This window comes from Rana temporaria, chromosome 4 (assembly GCF_905171775.1).
Source record: "Rana temporaria chromosome 4, aRanTem1.1, whole genome shotgun sequence".
NCBI lineage: Eukaryota > Metazoa > Chordata > Amphibia > Anura > Ranidae > Rana > Rana temporaria.
The window spans coordinates 201,627,789-201,652,323 of NC_053492.1; the positions used below are offsets into that span (position 1 = coordinate 201,627,789).

Genomic DNA, 24,535 nt, shown 5'->3' on the forward strand with positions numbered 1-24,535 from the left:
TTTGGGGGATATTATAGCAAAAAGTAAAAAATATTGCATTTTTTTCAAAATTGTCGCTCTATTTTTGTTTATAGCGCAAAAAATAAAAAACCGCAGAGGTGATCAAATACCACCAAAAGAAAGCTCTATTTGTGGGGAAAAAAGGACGCCAGTTTTGTTTGGGAGGCACGTCGCACGACCACGCAATTGTCTGTTAAAGCGACGCAGTGCCGAATCGCAAAACCTGGCCGGGTTTTTTAGCTGCCTAAAGGTCTGGGTCTTAAGTGGTTAAAGCTGGACAAGTGTGGTTGCCCAGTTACTTGGCTATTGGCTGATGTCCATTTTTTGTTGGTCTCTTTCATCCTGTGAGGTTGGTGGGGAATGAGACTGACATAATGCTGGATCCCAAGCCCTGACTGTGCATTGATCACTCTTACCTTGGTCATGCAACATCTGCCTAATTTCCATTGCAAATCGGTCTCGGACATATCTTTCTATTTCCAGCAAAGCCTTCTTTGGCCAATTGCAGGGCTCCTTACAATAGCTACCTATACCACAGTCTCCATTGTATACAAGATTACATTTCCATACATAAGCCAAAACAATATGCCCTCCACTGGATCCTCCATAATACATGCATAGCCAACAGACTAGTAACAAAAGTAGCTCAGCTGAAATGCAAAGCGCTGGTCTTTAACAATTAGGCTGGGGGAGGCGAGTAAAAAAAGTAGCCAGAAAACCCATGCCAAAGTCCATCTAAATGTATGTATGGCTGAAATGCAATAGTTTCAAGAGGGGCTAGAACACACGCACATCAATCTACGCAAACTTAAGCCATTTTACGCAAAATGGTTATGCAAAAAATGTACACAACCATAAAAAATGTAATGCGTTTTACACCAAAGTGAAGAGAAATCCAGGATGGTGAGAGTTCTTGTATGAATTTATGCATCGAAAAAAATTTTTTTAATTTAGAACAGCTGATTAGCAAACGGTTTGTTTATGGTCAGAAACCTTTGGTATACTGTACATTGATATGTATTTTGGTACTAACCTTCCATTTATCCTGAGGGAGCAGTTTTACAACCACAACATCACCATTCAGTGCTCTGTTCCGGGGTTCTACTCCATCAATAAATATGTCTCTTAGACCACCCTATACATAAAAAAAAAAAACAATATAATTAGCACTTGCAAATATTTGCGACGTCTGAATTTATTCAAGGTGGTTTTCATTTATAACATGGAATGTCACTGTTTTGTGAGATAAAACAGTTTAATTCTAGCACAATTTCCTAAAGCCCCCCCACTCCCCTAAAGCCCCCCTCCCCCTTGCATCTACCTAAATGTCTCTACCTAAAGCAGTCGGTCCCATTATGTTCAGCTCCCAAGCCTTCTCATTTTTGTTTACATCCAGCGGGGTCCTGCTTCAGCTTTCATCATTGCCTGCGACATGGACACTTTCACACACACACACACACGGGGGCATGAAGGATCCAAACCGCAAGCCCATTACTAGTTCCAAAATTAGCTACGAGTAAGCGTCACATGATGTGTAACATGTCAGCCACCTTTTTCCTGTTCACTCCATTTTGACTGCATAGTTTTGGTTGTTTTTTGGATTATATTTGTACAATACAGACATCGTTTTAAGGAGTGCGGCAGTCCAAGATCTTCTATCCAATGCACCTGTTCATAGCCAGCACCCTTTTGGTTTAGTGGGATGGAAGCAAAGCGTCTGACTTTTTCTGCATTTTATGTATTCACTAAAGTTTGTGTCATGCAGCACAGTGCTACAGTAAAGTAGAGAGTTTACATTCATTGACTTGGAATACCTGTGTGATATTGATTTTCTGTACAAGATTATACTCAAGTCTTTACAGTATGTGAAAGCACAACTGTCAAGAGTTACAGTTCATTCATCGGTCACTAGCAGATATACAAGTCATTCATAATTTTGTTAATCATTTGTGGGAGTAAAGTTTCATCACAAGGCCACAGGAGGTTGGAGTAAGCCCCTTTTACATGGGCAGTTAGAATTCAGTTTTTAGCAGCGGATATTAACTGCAGCTAGATGCAGACAATTCATTCCTGCTTTAACAAAAAGAAAAAAAAAGAAAAGTTGACAGCATTCAGAAGCGATGTATCGCAGTACACAATTTCATCTGCAAATAGAGGGAAGAAATGAAAGAAAACCCGAAAGCATATCAGAATTGCAAGGGATATCTGGGAATGACCAAGAACATTTAAAAGGGTACAAGTAGAGGTGCAATGGCTGCCTGAGCTATACCTCACAAGGTCATAGCTTTGGTCAGTGGCGGTTCGTCCATAGAGGGCGCTGGAGCGCCGCCCCCTCTGGCTCTCACCGCCACTGAGTGAAATAACATAGATTCATGCATTGCACGAATCTATGTTATTTTCGCCGCTGCCGCTGTTATTCAGATGGTCGGCACTCAATGTCCGGCCATCTGAATAACGCCAGCTGGTTGGCTGTAGGGAAATGTCTATCAAAGCCAACGGCTCTGATAGGCTTTCCCAATACAGCCCTCGGGTCCCGGAAGCTTATTCTCGGAGCGCACAGACTGTACGCCCCTTGAATAAGATGACAGGCGTCTCAGCCAATCACGTTGGCCGGTTCTGGCTACCTGTAACCTGATTGGCTGAGACGCCTGTCAGTCATCGAGGGCGGGAGAAGACATTGTGGGACGTGGATGCCTGACTCCAGTAAAGGTAAGTGCCGGGGGGGGGGGAGGGAGAACGCAATTTACAGGGCACAGTGGGGACAATTGGCACAGCGGCGACCATTAAAGGGCACAGTGGCTGCGTTTAATGGCATGGCACAGTGGTGACAATGGATGGCACAGTGGCTGCGTTTAATGGCATGGCACAGTGGTGACAATGGATGGCACAGTGACTGCGTTTAATGGCATGGCACAGTGGTGACAATGGATGGCACAGTGGCTGCGTTTAATGGCATGGCACAGTGGTGACAATGTATGGCACAGTGGCTGCGTTTAATGGCATGGCACAGTGGTGACAATGGATGGCACAGTGGTGACAATGGATGGCACAGTGGCTGCGTTTAATGGCATGGCACAGTGGTGACAATGGATGGCACAGTGACTGCGTTTAATGGCATGGCACAGTGGTGCGAATTGATGGCACAGTGACTGCATTTGATGGCATGGCACAGTGACTGCGTTTAATGGCATGGCACAGTGACTGCGTTTAATGGCATGGCACAGTGGTGCGAATTGATGGCACAGTGGTGCGAATTGATGGCACAGTGGTGCGAATTGATGGCACAGTGGTGCGAATTGATGGCACAGTGGTGCGAATTGATGGCACAGTGGTGCAAATTGATGGCATGGCACAGTGACTGTGTTTAATGGCATGGCACAGTGGTGCGAATTGATGGCACAGTGGCTGCATTTGATGGCATGTAACAGTGGCTGCGTTTGGGCACAGTGAGACTGCAATTTTTTTTTTCCTTTGCGCCCCCCCCAAAAATTTTCAGCACCAGCCGCCACTGGCTTTGGTGCATGACTGCCCTTAGAGCTGGGACCCTGAATGTCCCGGATACTCAGACAAGGTCATGAAAAGGTTGAAGCGCGAGGACGAGTTCTGTTTATCGGACTCTCAATTGTGAATATATGCAAGAAGTAAACAGGCAGTGAATACATTGCTGATGGGTGCAGGAGCAGACACACACAGGAGCAGTTGACTATAGCAACCATAGCTGAAAAATAGGAAACAATCATATGCCAAGCTCATTGTTTGCTATGGACAAACAATGTTCCATCCGTCATGTTTGGCATACAGCGAGTAAAATAAGTATTAAATACATCACTATTTTTCTAGGTAAATATCTAAAAGGTGCCATTGATATGAAATGTTCACCACTTGTCAGCAACAACCCAGGCAAGCTATGCATACAAAAGAAAAAACAAAAAAAAATACGTTAAAAAATTGAGTTGTGTATTAAAATGGAATGAAAAAAAAAAAGTATTGAACAAAGAAATGGAGGTACAAAAAAAAAAAGGCATGAAAAGCAAAAAACACAAGCTAAAATATCAGTAATCGGAAAGCAATCCTGCCCCTTATAAAATGAATATCGGCTGGTTCAGTCTCAACTGATGGCCTATAAAGAGGCATCTCATTAGCAAGGTGTCGCACAAGAAACATCTCATGATAGGTAAAGACCTTTGCAACCTTATTAGTGCAAAAAAACATACTGATGGTATTGGTTACAGAAGGATTTCTAAACTTCTGAATGTTCCAGTAAGCACTGTTGGGGCCATAACCTGGAAGTGGAAAGCACAATTTCACCATAAACCAGCTACGACCAGGTTTTTTTTTTTCTTGAAAAGCCAATGGCGTGTGAAACACACCCAAAAACTCCACCCGGTGCCAAAAAAAATGTGCACACACACAGAGTGAAACACAAAAACGTGCAACGGGTGTTACACTTGTCCTCCACAAGGAAGGACCTAACCCTGATCCCCTGGGGCGTTAGGCTCCAGACAGGGACTGAGGTACTTCACATGGTCCATCTGGCCGAAACCAGACAGACCCCATTCTTTGGAGGGTCTGCCGAAACAGACCCACCCAAGTACTAGGTGGGGCTCCCCCCGAAAAGAGACCCCACGAGAGCAGGCTAAGCCAGAAGGCCATGTCCACCCACTGCCAAGACATTCAGGGCAGGTCCGAGGACCTACACCCTACTAATCACTCGTGACAAATGTGTACCAACCAAACAAAAAAGTGACGAACACGGGGGTAAACAATAAGAAAGTGGGGGAGAAGGAAGATGAGGGAGAGTGAAAAATACCTCTGGTCCCAGCCAAAAGACTCGGCCCTAGAGGCAAAAGCTAAAAAAGTGACGGTGAAGTGACTGGTGCCAAAAAGCAAAAAAGTGCTGAGAGATACAGTAGTGCAATTATGACACCCCTGAAGGGGCACATTCACCATAGGCTTTTCGGTTCTTATCTGACCCCCCGACCAGGTCAGTGCGGCACTCCGCTCCTACCAAATCGAGAGCCCTTCTGGGTTTTCTCAGGGAGAGCCACCGGCTAACACTCCAGCAGCCTCCACCGGTACCAACTCCTCCAGGCCATCAATCTAGCAGATTTGCATGGCTCACCCAGACCGGGCTCGCCAGCTCCTCCACCGGACGCCAATGGGAGCATCGCCAACACCAGCCAGAAGGCCAGAAAAAACCCCGGCCCTCTGCCTCGACCCAATGGTTCTCCATCCTTATCAGAAGGCTTTTACCTCCACACCAGAAGGTTTTGAATATGCCACCACCATCCCTTTCCACCTTGCCGTGTACTAGGGACAGTTAGCACAGCGCCACCTGGCAACTGATCAGAACAGATACTACACTTGATCGTAGCCAAAAGCCAACAACCAGGTGCTCCTCGTAAAGTATACTGACAGAGTGAATAGAATAAAAAAAAAAAAAAGAGTCCAAAAGCCAAGAACAACTTGTTGAGCTTCAGAAAGACCTGGAATTAGGCATAATGGTTTCAAAGAAAATAAGCAATGCACGCAACTGCTATGGCTTGTATGCACATTTACAACACAAAACTTACATTGCTGAAGCATATAATACACACCATGTTTATAGGTAAAATGGCACTGCACATCACCCCAAACCAACAGGTGGGAACATAGTGTTGGGTTGTTTTTTGGTATTGGCAAACTTTATATATTATTCAAGGAAGGATGAATGGAAAAAAATGTACAAAGACATTCTTGATAAAAAATCTGCCGCCATCTACCAGGATTATGAATATGAAACGAGGGTGGCCATTTCAGCAAGACAATGATCCCAAAACAAAGCTAGGGAAACAACTGGTTTCAGGTGAAAAAAAAAAAAAAAAAGCAGCTAGAAAGGCCCGGCCATTACTTGAAATCTATGGAAATAAAATCTAAATTTATAGAAAACCTTCAAGATTAAGACTGTTTGTATGGAAGAATGGGTAAAAAAACACACACACACACACACACACACACACACACCTGAGCAATGCATGCTACTGGCTTCTCCATACAGAAGGCATCTTGAAGCGGTCATTACAAAAGGATTTTTTACAAAGTATTAAATACCAGTTAGCGTATTCAATACCTTTTCCTTGTGTCATTAAATTTTATTACACATAACCTAAATTCTGAATTTGTTTTGGTTTCTTTGTATATATATATATAAATTGCATGGGTTGTTGGACAGATGGTGAAAACTTCATGTCAATAGCACCTTTAGAAAAATGATTACCTAGAAAAATGGTGGCACGGTCAATACTTTTTACACACTATCTATATTTACAAATTGAATCTATTGCAGGAAAGGAGAAATCTACAAGATGAGGTCCCTGTGTGACCACTATAAGAATTAACTTCTTAAAGAGGTCTGCAGATAGATGTGCTGCTGCATCATGCCAGAGACCAAACCCCATTCAGAAAAATTACAAACAAGTGTGCCATCAAAAATGTGTATTATAATACACATACACAAGCAAAATACAATACAAAATAAACCAGCCATGCAGAGCCTGACCAGTAACCTAAAATACCCCAACACCTGGGTAAAATAAAAATCTAAATCCCTCAAAATGTACAAAACCTCCCTCTCCTTCCCTTTTTAGGCATGTCAGCTTAATTGGTAAGATGTCAGAGGTTTGTAGCAGTACTTTTTAGAGCAGACAAGTGAAGAATAGATTTGTGATCTCTCCCATGCATATAAACCCCAATAATAAGCAGAGAGAAAGAAGTTACATTACATACCAAGCAGGATAACAAAAGCTCCTTGTTAGTATGTCATTTGGACAATTGGTCTACTCACACAAATGATTCAACCTAATTAGCGATACAAAGTATTAGCTTGGTAAAATTCATACATTAGCAGCACTTTGGGTTAGACTTGAACACTACCTATACTGAGGTGGAAGAAGACAACCACACCTGCCATACTTTATCAAATTTCTTATGACAAGTAAATTATTTTGAAAAAAGAAAATCGTGCAGGCCTTTTTGTAAAGACACCGTAGGGGCTGTAGCTTTCTTCCAATGTAAAAGGATTGCTTTATTGGCAAAGAAAATTAGTACAAGTAAGGTTCTGTGTGCATTGGTTGGAACTACTCTACCAACCCAGTGTGCATTGGTTGGAACTACTCTACCAACCCAAACAGTACAGCCACTCATCAAGATTGATGTAGCCAGGACCCCCGTGATGCATTTAGTCACCTCTAGGCAAAAGCTGTGGTCAAAATTAGCAGGTAAACCAACAGAGCCAACATTCAGCAAAATATGAACGATAAATGACAGCTAATCTAGCAGGGATGAGAAATTCTGTGGAGGAATTTGAAATGGCACAGGCAATCCTTTGCAGAAAACAAGTGCTTGAATGGATAATCCCATGTCTTCCCCCTGAAGATCTGGCCTTTTCTAAATTTTGTTCCTACAACAGGCCAACGAAGGTGGAGTGACTTGGAATTCCTTACAGACCCCAGATAAGGTGTTAACTAGAGGGAGAGTCAAGGAATAGAGAATCCATGGCTGAAGGCAGAGTCTAAATTGCAGAGGAGCCCATAATTGAAGGCAATTCACAATCGAAGGTGCCCCCTGGGACTATATCTCCACCCATTTGTTACCTCGTGTAGCTCGAAACATTGGGTCTGGGAGTGGAAAGAATTGTGCCAAATTGGGGTTTATCGATTAAGGACGACGGGAAACAATCGACATCTGCGGCTGCAGTAACATTTGTGCAAGCTTCCAGGCTCCGATGGTGGCCTTCATAAAAAGAGTGAGGGGGCAAAGTGGTACATGTCCCTCTATAGAGGGTATATTTCAGGCTCTCTCATGACCACAGAACAGCAGCTTCCAACACGGTAGCAGAATCCCCATCGCCCCCCTGTAACCACCTGCATGCAAACACCATCTGGCCTGCGAGGCAGCATTTGACAAATCGGGCAAAGCAAAACCCCATTGCCCCCACAGTTCTTAAGGCTGATACAGGAAGAGGGGGGGGATGAACAAGAGAAAGGAGCTAAACTGAGTACTTCAACCAATTATCACTCAAGTCTGAATAGGAGGCAAAGTTATTGAGAATAGTTAGAACCACTCGTAGGGAAGGGACTGGATCTCTGATAAAAAATAAAAAAAAACTCAAGTCATCTGCATACAGTGCAAGACATTCCCTTCTACCACCCATTTGTAGAACTGTCACTTCAGGAGAAGTATATGCCTAATAGCAACCACCAGAGGCTCAATGGCCAGGGCGAAGAGAAGGATTATAAGGGGTAGCCCTGCCTGGTCCGCCTACCAATGGGAGGCCCATCACCAAAATGCAACTACTTTTTTTGCATCCAATAAAAACATGAATGCAGCCTACTTATAAGATAACTTCATGCCTAATGTACAAAATTTGACCCGTCTCTGGATAAGCACCATTGCCTGCTGCTATACCAGGCCCCAATCCAGCATACTATGCCTGCAATTACTTCAGATTCTTAAGCCATATGAGTAATGCTTAATCAACTGTAGCTAGAGTTAAAGCCTGTTACAGTTAACTTTATGATAGAACGAAGAAAAGCATAACATTTTAAAACTAAAAAAAAAAAAAAGGGGGGGGGGTATGCATACTGAAACTATGGTTCGAAGGAAATATCTTTATTTTCTGAATTTCCTAAATGTTCTATGCCATCACGTTTATACAAAACCATCTCAAGCATTCCTGCAAGAAATGCAAATATGTCTTCTGGCAATGGAATGGAAGCAGAAACAAATTAATAAAATACAGAGACAGTACCTCCTGAGGAAAATCAAAAACAGACTCAGCCAGCCAATGTAGGTTTACTTAAAGATGAGATTTTAGGAGACTATAAGCTTAAAAAAAAGTCAGGTCACAACCATCTAAGTCCAGCTTCCAAGAACCACCCTGAACATTTGGTATTACTAACAACTTCATAAAAAAAAATGGTTGCTGGTGTTGTGTCTGGTTTTTAGATAAGCATATCGAGTAGTATTCCATATAAAGTCAAATGTGGTTAAGAGTCCAGTCAAGTTCCCCACCCAAACATGTCATTCTCAGCAAGAACCCCCCCATTGAAAGCAGATTGTGGGAGCAATGCTTTAAAGGCTCTAGCGTAAAAAAAAAAAAAAATGCACTTTATCAGCAAAAGATATGCATTTCTGTTCTGTTCCTAAAAGTTTTACCTTCATGCATTTCTTTGCATTGAGATAACAAAATCTTCTGTGTCACATGATTCTCCTCTCACTTACCTTGAGCCCGATTTTGATTCAATGGAGGTGCATCACTGGGCAGATTGATAGCATTGGGAGCCATTGGATCCTGCTGCCAGTCAAATCCTTTGAGGATCAAAGTGCAGGGTGGAGCAATGCTGCCTGTGCCAATATACGCAGACGGGGTGCTTGGAAGCTGGCCCCCCTCTCCCACCCCCCACCCCCCCCCCCCCCCGAGTGCCCACATAGAAAGGGGCTTTCTTTGGGGGCAAGTAGGAGCTGGGATTGCCAGCAAGGGAACCCTATAATAGAAGGATTGGGGCTGCGCTGTGCAAAACCATTGCACAGAGTAGGACATGTTTTTTATAAAAATGTAAGCTTTATAAGCACCTCAAAGAAAAAAAAAATATGTTATCATAGAGTACATCATGGGACACAGTCGGGCCATTATTCATTACCTGCGGGGTTATACTTCATCAGGTGAAAGGACACGGTTAGATCAAAGTCTTTAGACAGGAAGTGCCTCTATACATGCCCTCCCATACAGGAAGCACATCAGTTTTGTAGCAAGCACAGAGTCCTCAAAGAGGGGAGGGACCTCTGTGTCCCATGATGTACTCAAAGAAAATAATTTTACAGGTAAGCGATGAAAAAAAAAATGATTATATTTTTTATACATCATGGGACGACCCAGAGCAATAGCCTTGAGGGGAGAGATACACCCTGCCAAAATAATAATAGCAGCCATCAGAACATTTTACGGCAGCCTGCAGTACACTGGAGCCCAAAGCTGAATCCTTGGCTGCTCGAACATCCACTTGATAACATTTTGTGAACGTATGCACTGAAGTTCAGGTAGCAGCCTTACAAATCAGCCACAGATAGCCGATGGTGAAAAGCCCGGGAGGTTCCTACACCCCTAGTAGAATGAGCTCTCACCCTAAAGGGAGGCCCGTAGGCCTGAATGACCAATTAACGAACCCAATTGGCAATGGAAGCCTCGGATCTCCACAGATCTAGACAAATCTACATGGACTGCCCGGACAATGTCCAAAGAATGCAGTCTCTTCCAACGAACAAAGCTGAGAAAAAAAAAGGCAATATAATGTCCCGATTTAAATGAAAGGCTGACACCACTTTTGGCAAAAAGGATGGAACGGGTCGTAACATGACCCTGTCGTGGTGAAGGATCAAATATGGTTCCCTGCACAAAGGGGCCGCCAACTCCGACACCCTTCTAGCCGAGGTGACAGCCATTAGGAAGGCTAGCTTGTGTGACAGCAAGTCTAATGGAATTTCCTTAATAGGTTCAAATGGTTGTTTCTGTAACAGACAGCATCAAATTCAAGTCCCAAGGACACATAGGTGAGCTAATGGGGGGAAACAAACGAGTTGCCCCTTGCATAAAGGTTTGGAACAGTGAATGGGAGGCAAAAGGCCTTTGGAAGAATACAGATGGGGCCGAAACGTGACCTCTGATTGTAGCCAATTTTATTTCTACAGCAGATTGTAGAAAAGAGAATTCTCCCAATCATGTACTTCCGTGGATGCCATTTTTTGGCTTCACACCAAACTATACAAGTTTGAGACTGATATAATTGGCACATATCTTTTTGCCCAGGCAAGTATGTAGTTCACCTCCTTCAGAGCTGAGCGACTCCTGGTACTTTGTGGTTTACACTGTAGTGGCATTTTCGGACTAGACCCCGATAGGGTAGTCCTGAAGCTCTACCATCCAGGAGTGTAAGGCCAGACGTACTGCCTGTAATTCCAGGAAGTTGATGGGCAGGAACTGTTCTGTTCCTGATAATTTCCACTGGGCTGAGAGCCCATCTAAGGTCGCTCCCCAGTCTGAAAGACTGGCATCTGTAGTCATTACTCTCCAAGTTACTGGGAGAAAGGATTTTCCCTTTTGCAGGTTATGAACCTGCAGCCACCAATTTAGGCTTCAGCGTATTGGATAATCCAGGACTTTACTTCCCCTGTTCCAAGCCATTATGATGTCTTTTTGTAAGGATCTGGAATAGAACTGGGTATAGGGCAGAACCTCGGAGGATGCCATCCTCCCTAGAAGTCTCATATAGAGCCGAATGGAGGGTTGTCTTGTGTGCCTTATTTGACGCACCTGATCTTTTAGGGCACAGATCCTTACGTGTGGCAAGAGAACTCTTGCTTGGACAGTATTTAGGATCAGCCTAGATACTTTAGACTTTGAGCTGGTTTCAAAGCTGATTTTTCAGTTTTTAAAAAAGACTGCACTGTGTATATATTATGCTCCGTTCTAGAGCCTGAACTGAGCAATCTGAGCAGGAGGTCGTCCAGGTACCCATGCACCAGAATCCCTTGGGCCCTTATAAGGCCCAGTACTGGTGCTAGGACCCTTGTGAATACTCTGGGAACTGTAGCCAGTCCGAAGGCTAGAGCTGCAAGCTGAGAATGACGTTCTACTGCAAAACGTAGGAACCTCCAAGCCTGAAAAAAAGCTATATGTAGATACGTGGCTTTTATATCAATGCAGGCTAGAAAGTCTCCCCTCTAAAGTGTGGTTACTACTGAGCGGACAGACTATCCGAAAGGACTGTATCGCTAGATAATTGTTCAGGGATCTTTTGGTCCAAAACGAGCCTGGTGTCCATTTGGTTTCTAAACCTTAAAATCAGGTTTAAGTAAAACCCTGCATCCCTTTCAAGTATCGGAAACCTCTACAAATTACTTTGATACACTAGATAATGTAGTTCTTGAAGTAATAGGTTTCTTTTTAGAGGATCCGAGGGGATGCTGGATCTTAAAAACCTCTGGGGGGGGGGGGGGGCATTCACCACAACTCCAGCCTGTAACCTGGAGATATAGTTTAGGTGACCCACTCGTCCTGAATTGTTGTTTTTCAAATGTCCACAAAGTGCAGCAACCAAATTTCCAAAGGAAGGAGTTCTCTACTCACTGTGGTGAAAAAAGCACCAGACGTCCCCTTGAAACCTCAGGGACTACTTTCTCGCTTGTCACAGCATCAAGGCGGTCCAACCACCAACCGGATGCTAGCGGCCAGGGGAAAGACGCAAGTCCAGATCCACTAAAAAGGCCATGGGTCAAAAATTCTTCTAAAAACCAAGACACACACACACACACACACACACACACACAAACACGAGAACTCTTGCCTTTGGGAATTTGTTGGATATATTTATTCAAAATGGTCACAGAATAAACGTTACCTATAAAAAAAAAAAAAAAAAAAAAAAAAAAGGGGGGGGGGGGGGGAAATCTGCCAATAACTTTTCACAAGAAAGCGAGGCTGACCAGTTTTTAAGCCAAAAGAGTCTGTACATTTATAGACAAGAGGGCCAATGACAAACCTGCTGTATTAAATCCTTTAACCACTTGCCGACTGCCTCACGCACTTATACGTTGGAAGAATGGCACAGGCAGGCAAAGCAATGTATATATACACACACGTTGCTTTGAATATGCCGCCTAGCGGGCACCCCCCACAGTCTCCATAACAGTGCCTGCGGGTCCCGCGGTCTCAATGTCCACCGGTGTCCTGCGATCGTGTCACAGAACAGCAGAACGGGGGTGCCTTTGTAAACAAGGCACCTCCCTGTTCTGCCTAGTGACAACACTGATCGTCTGCTCCCTCTCATCGGGAGCAGTGATCAGTGACGTGTCACAGTAAGCCACAGAACCACTCCCTAGGACACTTAACCTCTTCCCTGCCCCCTACTGGTTAACTCCTTTCCTGCCAGTCACAGTTATACAGTAATTAGTGCATTTTGATAGCAAAAAAAAATTGGGGTTATAGCAAAAGTACAAAATGCTTTTTTTCAAAAGTGTCGCTCTATTTTTGTTTATAGCGCAAAAAATAAAAAACGCAGGTGATCAAATGCCACCAAAAGAAAGTCAGTCATTTATCCATGGGATAAAAAAGGCAAACCCTCTTAAGGAACAAAATCCTATCAGGATGCTCCCAATCAGCATACACTGCCTGTTCCAGCAGGGGGTGTAGGGGGCAAAGACTGTGCGACCTGATGAGGCCTCAGGGATCCCAAGAGGACTCAGTCACATCTGTTTTTTTAAAAGAGGCAACTTAAAGGCAGAACGAACGACGTCGGTCAGAGTTTAGGATGAAAGCCTCTATGACTGAGAGGCAGACATCAACTGATCTCCTTTTGTCCAGGTTGCGCGGAAGCTTCATCTGCCAGGCACTCCACTGAATCCCTAAAGGGGTTTGCTTAAAGGAACTTACTTAGAAATAAAAAAACAAACCTTTACAACCCCTTTTTAAAGCTCTTCCCCATTCTCAACATAATTCCTGCTCCAAACTAGGAGGCTCGAGGGAGGGGGATCCGTCACGCTTCTTGCCACCCTGCCATTAAAGATAAAGGGTAAAGCAGCAGCGTTTACTGTAGGCACAATACCAGAGAGGCGCAGCCGCTCAATTGCCCAGGAGCCTCTGATCTATCAGGGGATAAAACACTAGGGAGATGACGAAGTTAATCAGCAACTGCTGATGACATAAGTGTGCCCTTCCCTGCAGCGTTAGTCCCACTCTGGTTTTTGGAAGACATTTAATGGCCACAAAGTACTTGGGTTTAGATTTAACAAACCTCAGAAGGGAGATCCCTTAATAGGGCTCACAAAGCCCCTATGCAACAATCCAGCTAGCACCATAGCCTGTCAAGCTACACTTGGCGACTCATGTGACCTGGGTAAGAAGAAATGAACCGCTGCAAGTGTCTGTTCAGAGTCTGCTCTGTGTCCCACAGCTGCCTTCTGGAAGCACCACATTCTTGGCATACACAGCTTAAAATGAGCCAAGTGTGCGCCGGAACGTTCTACGCTTCCATGCTCACGCATGTGTGCAGTCCCGGCGAACGGGCGCGACTGTATTCGCGTATGACACAAATCTTCATGCGCCCAACTAAAAGCTACTGCGCATTTGAGGCAAAGTCGTGTGCACCATGGCCGACAATCTGCCAAGTCCAGCGGCTCTCTTGCGAATGCACTGCATCATGGCTGCCAAACTGCTGTGCACAGCAGCACTCTTGCAAACGAACGTGCGCCATTTAAAACCAAGGCGAGATGGCACACCATCATGTGACATACAGGTAAACAGCCAGACAAGCAAAAAAAAAAAAGTACACTTTGCAAACACCCACAGCTAGCCCAAAACTTCCCCGTATGGTCACCGCACACAGGTGTCCAGCCTTTAGCTAGCTTGACTGATTGTAACAAATTACTGGGACACCTCACAATATAATAAAGGGGTTTTACTTATCCATTAAGGCTCAGGAAACTAAGGGCCCAATCTTCAGCCCTTCACAGTGGGTTCCTGTCACATGGGAACTTCAAGGACTGGATACCCTTTCATGTTTAGAGTCCACTCCATTGGACCTGTACAGCCCCCTTCAGGGGGGGAAATGTGCTGTAGTGTCCAGGATTTCCACTCCACAGGGTCCTGGAGGCCGCATTACAGGCAAAACCTTGCAGGATCTGGAGTAAAGTTTTTTTAGTCTTCTTTGCGAGGCTCGGGTACCATTTATTTAAGCATAAAAGCTTGTATTAAATAGATCTGGATTTTGGTACCATTTGTGGGACTATAGACCTGGAGCTCAGAGACACTGGTGAAAAAAAAAGAAAAGATGTGCTTCCTGTATGGGAGGGGTTATATAGGGAGGGGCACTTCTTGGCTAAAAATACTTTGATCTACCAGTGTGCATTCACCTGATGAAGTATAAGCCAGCAGGTAATGAATATTAGCCCGACTCTCCCATGATATATGAAAAAGAAATGCATTATTCCTTCCTTAGCCTCTCCAAGTAAAATCACACAAATTTCTTACTGGAGGCACAAATTAAAAAGGCAGCATCCGTCACTCTTACCAACCTCAGCAAAGCCCAAAACAAGCCTTGACTGAAATGTATTACTGCATGGGCCCTGGAACTAGGTAGCCAACGGGGCATTGTATTAGCAAGACCCTACACAAATGCAAGGCTTTTTTTTTTTAATAAATAGGAAATTCATAGGTTTAAAAACACAAACTACAGTACATAGGATCTACAAGGCAACACTGTCTACGCAAGTGCTCCAATTATGTACAGTAACAGGCAATGCGTAGCTGTAACAAAATGTTCTATAAGCCTGGGGAAAGCAGAAACAATCTGATTGGGACGAAAACTATAGCAGCTGTGTACTGCCTCCCATGACTTGATGCAGAAGGATTGCAGGACTGTTTCAGACAGAGCTTCAGTAGAAAACAGATTTCTGCACATGTTAAAAATGGGTGCTAATTTTTTTTTCCCCATAAAAGTCCTAAAAAGGTCAAAACCAGTAGATTCAATGGGGTTACACATTGACAAATGTTTAAGCATGATAATTCTATTTCTCAGATTTTAATATATAATATATATATATATATATATATATATATATATATATATATATAAAATATTAAAAGGAACCCTTTTGAATCAGAACTCCTGGGATATTGATCTGGTCAGTTAAGTAGAGAAGGAGGGGTGTATACAGAAGGGGGTTGTTAATTTCAATTAACAGCAATGCAGCTGAAACTGATTAACAGGTGCACTAGATGGGCAACAATGAGACGACCTCCAAAACAGAAATGTGTTTTCATCCCACAGAAATGACTCCCTCAGAATTGACTCTCGGGAGCCCTGACTCCTCTGCCTCCCCCACCATGTCAGAGGAATTCCCCCCCCTGTCAGTGCACAATCCAGCCTGGACCCTGGGAAGTCCACGGATAGAGCACCCCTCTCTCCATCAGCCCCAGCATGCCCCTCATTTGCCATCTGCTCCCCCCCAGCCACAGAGACTCTCCCGCAGTACGGGGTCCAGGTCTGCTTCGTGGGGGATAGACACAGCAGCCTCCTATGCCCAAGCAGTTGGATCCCCCGCTGTGACTTCCATGGATGGCCGGGCGCCCACTCCGTGCACTCCAGAATGGTCGGACGCGCGGGGACCCCGGTCGCCTTCCTGGGTGCAACCCAAGCCTGGGGCCCCTCCGATGTCACGTCGGGACCCCCCCTTACTTCTGTTATCTCCCCAGCCCGTCCAGGGGGCTGACCCCCTTCCCCAAGCTGTCCCTCCATGGCAGACGTATCTCCAGGCCATACCGACTAAAGATGATTTTAAGCTGCTCATTGAGGAGGTCAAGTCGGCCTGCCGAGCCGAAATTCAAGTTCTACATGCCAACTTTAAACATCTGTCTGATAGGGTGGAAATGGCGGAGGAGGAAATCCAGGAAACCAAAATCGCAGTTCATCGCACGCAAATGCAGAGTGCTGATCATCGTTTAATGCTCAGAGATATGCAGCGCCAGCTGGAAGATCTGGACAACAGGGGGCGCAGGAACAACATCCGTGTTAGAGGCCTGCCTGAATCGGAGGGCCCTGAAGACCTCCACCATACCTTGCAAACCCTCTTCAATGACCTTTTGGGAGACCCCCCGGACAAACCAATAGAGATGGACCGGGCGCATCGCGCCCTACGCCCCAAGGGACCTGCCTCCAGACCTCGTGACATCATCTGCAAAGTTAACTCCTTCCCCCTGAAAGAAGACATCATGCGTAAAGCTCGCACCGCCAGAAAGGTGGTCTTGGGCAACGTCCCACTGCAGCTTTACCCGGACCTGTCCTGGATAACCCTGCAGAAGCGCAGACTCTTGCAACCCCTTCTGCTCCTGTTGCAGGAACGCGACATAGTCTACCGCTGGGGTTTCCCCTTCAGCCTCACAGCCCGCCGACAGGGTCAATCAGCGGTGCTCCGCTATCCTGAAGACCTTGACACCTTTTGCGAAACTATGGACATCCCTGTCCCCCGCCTTCAAGAGTGGGACCTGGTGGCTACACCCCCGCCCCCTCCCACGGTTTGGCAAAAGGTCCCCCCGACCAAGCGACCCCGGGACCGGGGCTCCCCCCGCGGTCCCCCTCAATCTGGTCATGGCTGATGACTGATTCTATCGGACTTCCTCTTTTGCTTGACCCCCCCCTGACCCACCCATCAGCTCCATTTGTAACCCCTCCTCCCCTGGGCCCACCACTTGACACTTGCTTTGTTCATTGGGCACGTGCAGTTGGAGACTTCTGGTCACCCACCCCCCCTGTAGGTCCGACCTACTAGAAGTTCCCTTGGTACCCTATTGTACTTTGTTGTTACTGGTTACTGTAGTTCTCTATGTCCCCCCGGCCTGGACCCTCTCCCTTTTGGGGGGCCCTGGTCGGGAGGACTTATTGGAACCCTTTGGGCCCTGAGTGGCGCGGTGCACTCGGGCCTCGTTTTACTCAATGTCATTTTGATTGCATTGCATTTAATGTTGTCTTTTTCCTTTTTTTCTCCTCCTTTTGTTCTTTCTCTTTCTTCTTCCCCTCCCTTGCTCCCGTGGCTCGGCTCGTGCTCCTGGCGGCTGTCCGGACTGTGTCTGCGGAATGGCGTCTCCCCCAGGCGGGCCCCGGCATATCCTCGCGGCGGGATCAGATAAGTACCTTCTTGCTTGCACATACCCATGACCATGGCTAAGATTATGTCCCTCAATGTCCACGGCCTAAATTCAAATCGGAAGAGACATCTTACACTGCGGGAGATCAGGCATTCTGGGGCGGACGTTGTCTTTCTCCAGGAAACGCACTTCGACAAAGGGGACCCCTTTGGGTTTGCGTCCAGACAGTACCCCCAGATTTTCCAGGCGTTCAATCCTAGAAAGCGAGCGGGAGTGGCCATACTTTTTAGGAAAGGTTCCCCCTTTAAATGCTCAGAGTCATTTATTGACCCTAGAGGGCACTACATCATCCTGAGGGGCCTCTGGCAGCAGCAACCAGTTACGCTATGCACTCTATATGCACCCAACACCCACCAGATTCACTTTCTCTCTAGAGTACTTGCGCGGTTGTTCCGGTCACCCAACGAATACTTGCTATTTGGAGGAGACTTCAACTTGTGCCAGTCGGTGGCCCTTGACCGCCTGGTCCTGAACCCGTCGGACCCACAGACCCGGGCCCACAGAGACTCTAAACTTTTTCGCCAGCTTACTAGACGTTATGCCCTGTTTGACTCCTGGCGCGCCCTTCACCCGGGGGATAAACAGTTTACATACTACTCTGCTCCGCACCGCATGCACTCCCGTATAGACTACCTTTTTGTTAACAACGCCACCCTCCGTGTTATTAGGGAGGCCCGAATATTACCGATCTCCTGGTCTGATCACGCCCCAGTGGTCCTGACTCTGGACCTGGGTGCCCCTAACCACAGGCCCTGTCACTGGCAGCTGAACAACTTTTTACTCCAGTATAGCCCCTCTAGGTTGGAAATGCAGAAGACATTGCAAAACTATTTCGTCGAAAACGATACCCCGGACGTCTCCCTGGCCACTCTTTGGGAGGCCCATAAGGCAGTCCTTCGGGGTCGTTGCATGGCGCTCTCCTCGGCCATGAAAAGGAATGCGAAAGCAGCCAAAGTGCAGGCAGAGAGGGACTTGAGGACACTAGAGAGCCAACTGCAAACTTCTCCATCCATACCCCTTCTTAAAAAGATAGTATGCCTACGCACAACACTTCGGGACTTGGCCTTAGGCCAGGTGGAGAAGGCCCTACTCCGGCTAAAACAAAGGTACTATGACAAGGGAAATAAGGCTCACTCTCTGCTGGCGCGTAAGCTATCGGAACGCTCCCACATGACCACCCCCCTCACCAGATTAAAGATGGTACGGGCCGCCTTCTGACCCACCCTCGGGACATAGCTCGGGCTTTTGAGGAATTTTACACAGCCTTATATAGCGACCCTGACATACCGCATGACCCCTCACCCCCTGACCTGGCTGATCGTCTGCGCGACTACTTGGAACACAGTGGAATCCCTAAGATCCAGCCTGCTGACCTCCTCTCCCTTAACGCCTCTGTGACAGAGGAGGAACTCACGGCTGCCATTAAGTCCCTGCCCGCACATAAATCCCCTGGCCCAGACGGTCTCCCCTATGAATATTATAAGACGTTTCTCCCCATCCTCCTCCCGCGCATGTGCAAGCTGTTTAATGCCTTCCTTCAAACGACCCCTATCCCCTCGGACATGCAGCGGTCGTTTCTAACTCTGATCCCCAAACCCGACAAGGACCCCTCGCTGTGCGCTAGCTACAGGCCAATCGCGTTACTTAACTCAGATTTAAAAATTTTCACCAAGCTCCTCTCACTGCGTCTAAATGTGCTGCTCCCTTCATTGGTTCATAAGGACCAGGTGGGCTTTGTCCCTCTCCGCCAAGCGGGGGACAACACCAGACGGGTTATCGACCTGATAGATGTGGTGAACAGGGAGGGCCAGGAGTCGTTAGCCCTTAGTTTGGATGCAGAAAAGGCATTTGATCGCCTCAGCTGGCCTTTCCTGTTTGCCACGTTAAAACACATAGGACTTCGCGGCCCCTTCCTGCAGGCCATACAGCACCTCTATACGAATCCTACATCTCAGGTTAAGACCCCCTTTGCCCACTCTCCCTCTTTCCCGATAGCAAATGGAACGCGCCAGGGATGCCCACTTTCGCCGCTTCTGTTCGCGCTTTGCGTGGAGCCCCTGGCGGCATCGATTCGCAGGAACCCGGATATCCGGGGTGTCTTGGTGCGGGGTAGGGAATTCAAGCTGGCGCTTTTCGCAGACGACGTTATTCTGACCCTGACCCAACTTAGAATCTCCCTGCCTAACCTCCACGCTGAACTCGATCTATATAGGTCCCTGTCGGGTTATAAGATAAATGCGGCCAAGTCGGTAGCTCTCCCCATTAACATCCCCGACGAGGAGGTTCGACATCTAAAGCAGTGCTTTCCCTACCACTGGGCTACAGCGGGGCTGAAATATCTGGGGGTGCAGATCACCCCGTCCTTTGACTCTTTATATAAGGCCAACTTCCCCCCCCTCTATCGCTCCATAAGAGAACTTTTGCAGAAGTGGAGGGCCCATCACATTTCCCTTCTGGGTAGGGTGGCATCTGTTAAGATGGTCATCCTTCCCAAACTCCTCTATTTATTCCAGACGTTGCCCATACCAGTCCCATACGCGGACCTACGCAAGCTCCAAGCGGATCTGGTCCGCTTCGTCTGGAATTACGGGCGACACAGAGTCCCACGGACGGTCTTGACAGCATCCCGCACTGACGGGGGATTGGGGTTCCCTGACCTGCTTAAATATTATCAGGCAGCTCAGCTGCGCGCCGTTGCCTCTTGGTTCCCTCAGCGCTCTTATAATATATGGACACAAATCGAGAAAATTTGGATGGCTCCCGCACACCCGAATAGCCTACTATGGAATGCAGGCGCGGAGGTGGATCCGGGCCGACTCTTGGGGCCCATGCTTCACCTCAGGACGCTTTGGCGCAGACTGTCCCGGACGCATAGCCTGAGCTCGGAGCGGTCTCTTTTGACCTCCTTCCTGTTCAACCCCAGGATGCCTGATAGTTTGACCCATCAGATGTCGTCGCCTTGGGCGTCGCGTGATCTTTTTCATTTTGGCCATTTAGTGGACCCCATAACACGGAAACTCCTATCGTTTTCCGATTTGCAAAAGAAATTTGACCTACCCCGCCAGGTGTTCTATGGGTATCTGCAGATAAGACACTATGCACAATCATTTGCCCCTGGGCTCCAATTTTCAGCGCCAACGCCTTTCGAAAAACTGGTACTGGAGGGATCGGCTCGACGCGGGTTGATATCTGATACGTATCGGTTGCTGAACTCTCGCTCTTTCCCCACCCAGGGTAAGCATGCATACATGCTGCGATGGGAGAGGGAGCTCGGGGAGGAGATCTCGGAGACAGAGTGGCAGACGATCTGGTCCCAGGCGGCTAAAAGCTCTCTTTGTACGTTGTATAAGGAGAATGCCTATAAAATATTGTATTTCTGGTACATGACGCCGGCTATCCTCCACGCTATGTATCCATCCAGTTCAGACAGGTGTTGGCGTTGTCAGGGAGCCAGGGGAACCTTGTACCACATTTACTGGACCTGCCCCAAGATAGTACCGTTTTGGACGGAGACCCAGCAGTTGCTATCTCGCCTCCTTGGAGTGCTGGTTCCCTGGTCCCCGAAACTGTTTTTACTAGGAGTCTCAGCCCTGCGGATCTCCAAGTCCTCCAAGAAATTGTTGAGGCATGCATTGACGGCTGCGAGATGCCTAGTTGCCCTCCATTGGAAGCGCCTGTCACCCCCTTCTCAATCTGACCTCTACGCCAGGATCAAAGATATTGAACTAATGGAAAAAATGACTGCCAGGTTACGAGATAGTTTGGACACTCATGATGCAGTTTGGGCGGAATGGCATCGTCGGGAGGATCCGCCTTGAACCACGAGTCGAGCCACCCCTTAACCCCCCCCCCCTCTTTCTCTCTCCCTGTCTATCTGCGCTTGCAGTCTCCTTCCTCTGCTCTTTCTCCACCTCTTATTTTTTCTTTCCCTTTTCCTTTTTTTTTCTTGGCTCCCTCTTTTTTGTTTCCTCCTATGCCTCTGCTACTCAGGGGTTTGTTCTACACGTGCTTACTTTTGTCTTTTGGCAGCTTGTGTTTTTAGGTTGGCTGCTTACGAGCGGAGTTATTGAGCTCCCCCTGATACCTGCCTTGTACTGTACTGTTATATGCTATGCACTGTTTTCTTTTCTGTTGATGCTCTGATGGCATCCTTGTACCGTATCTTTTCTGGCACGGGGGTTACCTCGTGTCCAATAAAAACTGTTAATTGAAAAAAAAAAAAAAAAAAAAGAAATGTGTTTTCAGGTGGAGGTGTCTGACATTTTATTTCCCCTACTCACCTTTTGACAGTTTTTCACTAGTTTTGCATTTTTCTAGCGTCCGTGTCACTACTGGTAGCATGAGGCGATACTTGCACCCTATAAAGCTTGCACAGGCAGTCCAACTCCTCCAGGATGACACATCAATACGTGCAATTGCCAGGAATGCCTAGTCTCCCAGCACAGTCTCAAGAGCATGGAGGAAATTTCAGGAGACATGCAGTTACTCTAGGAGAGCTGGACAGCCATAGAAAGTCCTTAACCCATCAGCAGGACCGGTATCTGCTCCTATGTGCAAGGAGGAGCAGGATGAGCACTGCCAGAGCCCTACAAAATGACCTCCAGCAGGCCACTGGTGTGAATGTCTGACCAAACAATCAGACTACATGGGGGTGGCCTGAGGGCCCGACATCCTCTATTGTGCTCACTGCCGGACACGGGAGCTCGATTGACATTTTCCATTGAACACCAGAATTGGCAGGTCCGCCACTCGTGCCCCATGCTTTTCACAGATGAGAGCAGGTTCACCCTGAGCGTATGTGACAGACGTGAATCTAGGTTAACACTGCTAGATAAGTTAACAGAGTGTACTAGGATGGTGATTTTGCTCGTCAGTGTGCGCGCTATTGAACTACAGAATTTTTTTAATTCTCTTTTTAGACATCTTTGCTGATACCGTTTCCAGTGAATGTTGATTATATCTGTGCAATCGCATGGTAACTAATAATCTTCACACTGGTCTATTGGCAAGTCTGCATTTGAATGATTGGTGGCTAATTTTCTGACAATATATTTTTTTATCTCAGACTATTCACCGTTTGGTCTGTGGAAGAGATATATGGCCCCAACAAGCCACTTCACCACTTACTCCTACCTGTAGACCATTAGGTATTTGATTTTGCTTGCTTTATTCAGTGATCCCTATGGTTAGATAGAATGTTACACCCGACATACCGTTTATATTTTATATAGGAGTTGGTTGGATAACTAGCCAGACTGATAACAGCATACTGATTAACCCTATCCCGATGTAGCAACTCTGGGGAGTCTTTTGCCCAGTAAGTAGTGTATTACCAGACTGGAAGTTACTAATACTATGCTTATTCTCTGTAGGCCGATTTTCCTTTTAGATTTATTGGCCGATTGATCCTAGGAGGCCATCGCTAATCCAGACGCCCTTGGACAGCACATGGCATGTTACATGTATGAGTGCCCTCATATGAGAGTGGCACCTGTATCACACCATTCTCCAAAATTATACATGGTGACCATGTTTTGCTGCATTTTATATCCATTGCTGAAACATGTTTCTCTCCTTTGTCTACCATACAGAATCCCTCTGCTCACAGTCACGGAATGAAGATCCCAAGGAAGCATTAAGCAAAACATCAACATCCCTGACCTAGCAGCAATAGGGATCAAATTTGTTTTATATACATTATGTGGATATATCAATGAGAGCTCAAATTTTTGTGCTTGATTTTGTAAATATTTTTATTTTAATACGTTTGTAATAAATTGCATTTCATAAGATTATGTAATGTTCCTTTTCTTGTATCGTTAAAGAGTCTGCTCAAATAGGCCTATACACACACACACGCGCCATTTTACTTTAGTATAGCTCTTCATGATATTGTACCAAGGCCGGAGGAAGAGCAGGGTCGGGGAGTAGACTCCTCTGTTTCTCGTCCAGAAAGCATCAGGAAAATGTCACCCAGTCTTCGATTTAAGGAACCTGAATTACTCTCTGAAGCCGCAGCCATTCAGGATGAAGCCTCAAAACTATTTCAGCAATTCATCAGGTGACTGGATGGTTTCAGTGGACCTCAAAAATGCATATTTCCATATTCCAGTGGCTGATGTTCATCAACACTGGTTCTTTTTTTTTTACGCAGGCAATCACTTTTAATTCAGATGCCTTCCCATTGGGCTCAGCTCGGCGCCAAGGATGTTTACAAAAAGTTCTTGTAACAGTAATCACCCATCTTCGACAGAGGAATAAGTATTCATTGCTTGGATGATGTCCTGGTCCTTGCTCGGTCCGAAGATCTTTTGTTACGACACCAGGATCAAGTTTTTGCCACCTTAAAAGCAATTCGGATTAATGATAAATATGGCAAAGAGCCAGCTCACTCTGTGCCAAACCTTGGTTTACTTGGGCATGACTTGCGACACGCTCCAGTACAAAGTGCTTCCTCCACAAGACAAGATAACCCGCGTTTCAGCAGAAGCCTTGGAGATGGCGGCCTCTCCTATGATCATGGTACACAGAGGGATGATTTTTTATTTTTTTTTTGCTAATTGACAAGACGGCTGTTTATGTCATGAAACAGGGAGGAACAAGAAGTCTACTCCTGGCTCCAGATAGAATCAGAAGTCTTCAGGTTTGCCAAAAAACACCCGCTAGATCTTGCAGCAGCATATCTTCCATCTGAGTCGCAACTTTACCAACAACACAGTGGAGGTTGAACCCGAATTATGGCAACAGCAGACAATTGTCAAGTTTCCCAGTTCTGTCAACAACCCCTGGCACAGGATAATC

General features: G+C 46.3%; 1 protein-coding gene across 8 annotated transcripts in view; it reads right to left on the reverse strand.

The window, feature by feature from the left end:
* The window catches only part of DIS3L2 (DIS3 like 3'-5' exoribonuclease 2), a 727,039-nt gene that overhangs the window by 581,352 nt on the left and 121,152 nt on the right, over positions 1-24,535 (reverse strand). For all 8 annotated transcript variants that reach the window (XM_040349688.1, XM_040349693.1, XM_040349695.1 and 5 more), the window contains one exon: positions 1,034-1,135. In XM_040349688.1, coding sequence (XP_040205622.1) covers positions 1,034-1,135 — 102 coding nt within the window. The remainder of the gene's footprint in view (positions 1-1,033; positions 1,136-24,535) is intronic.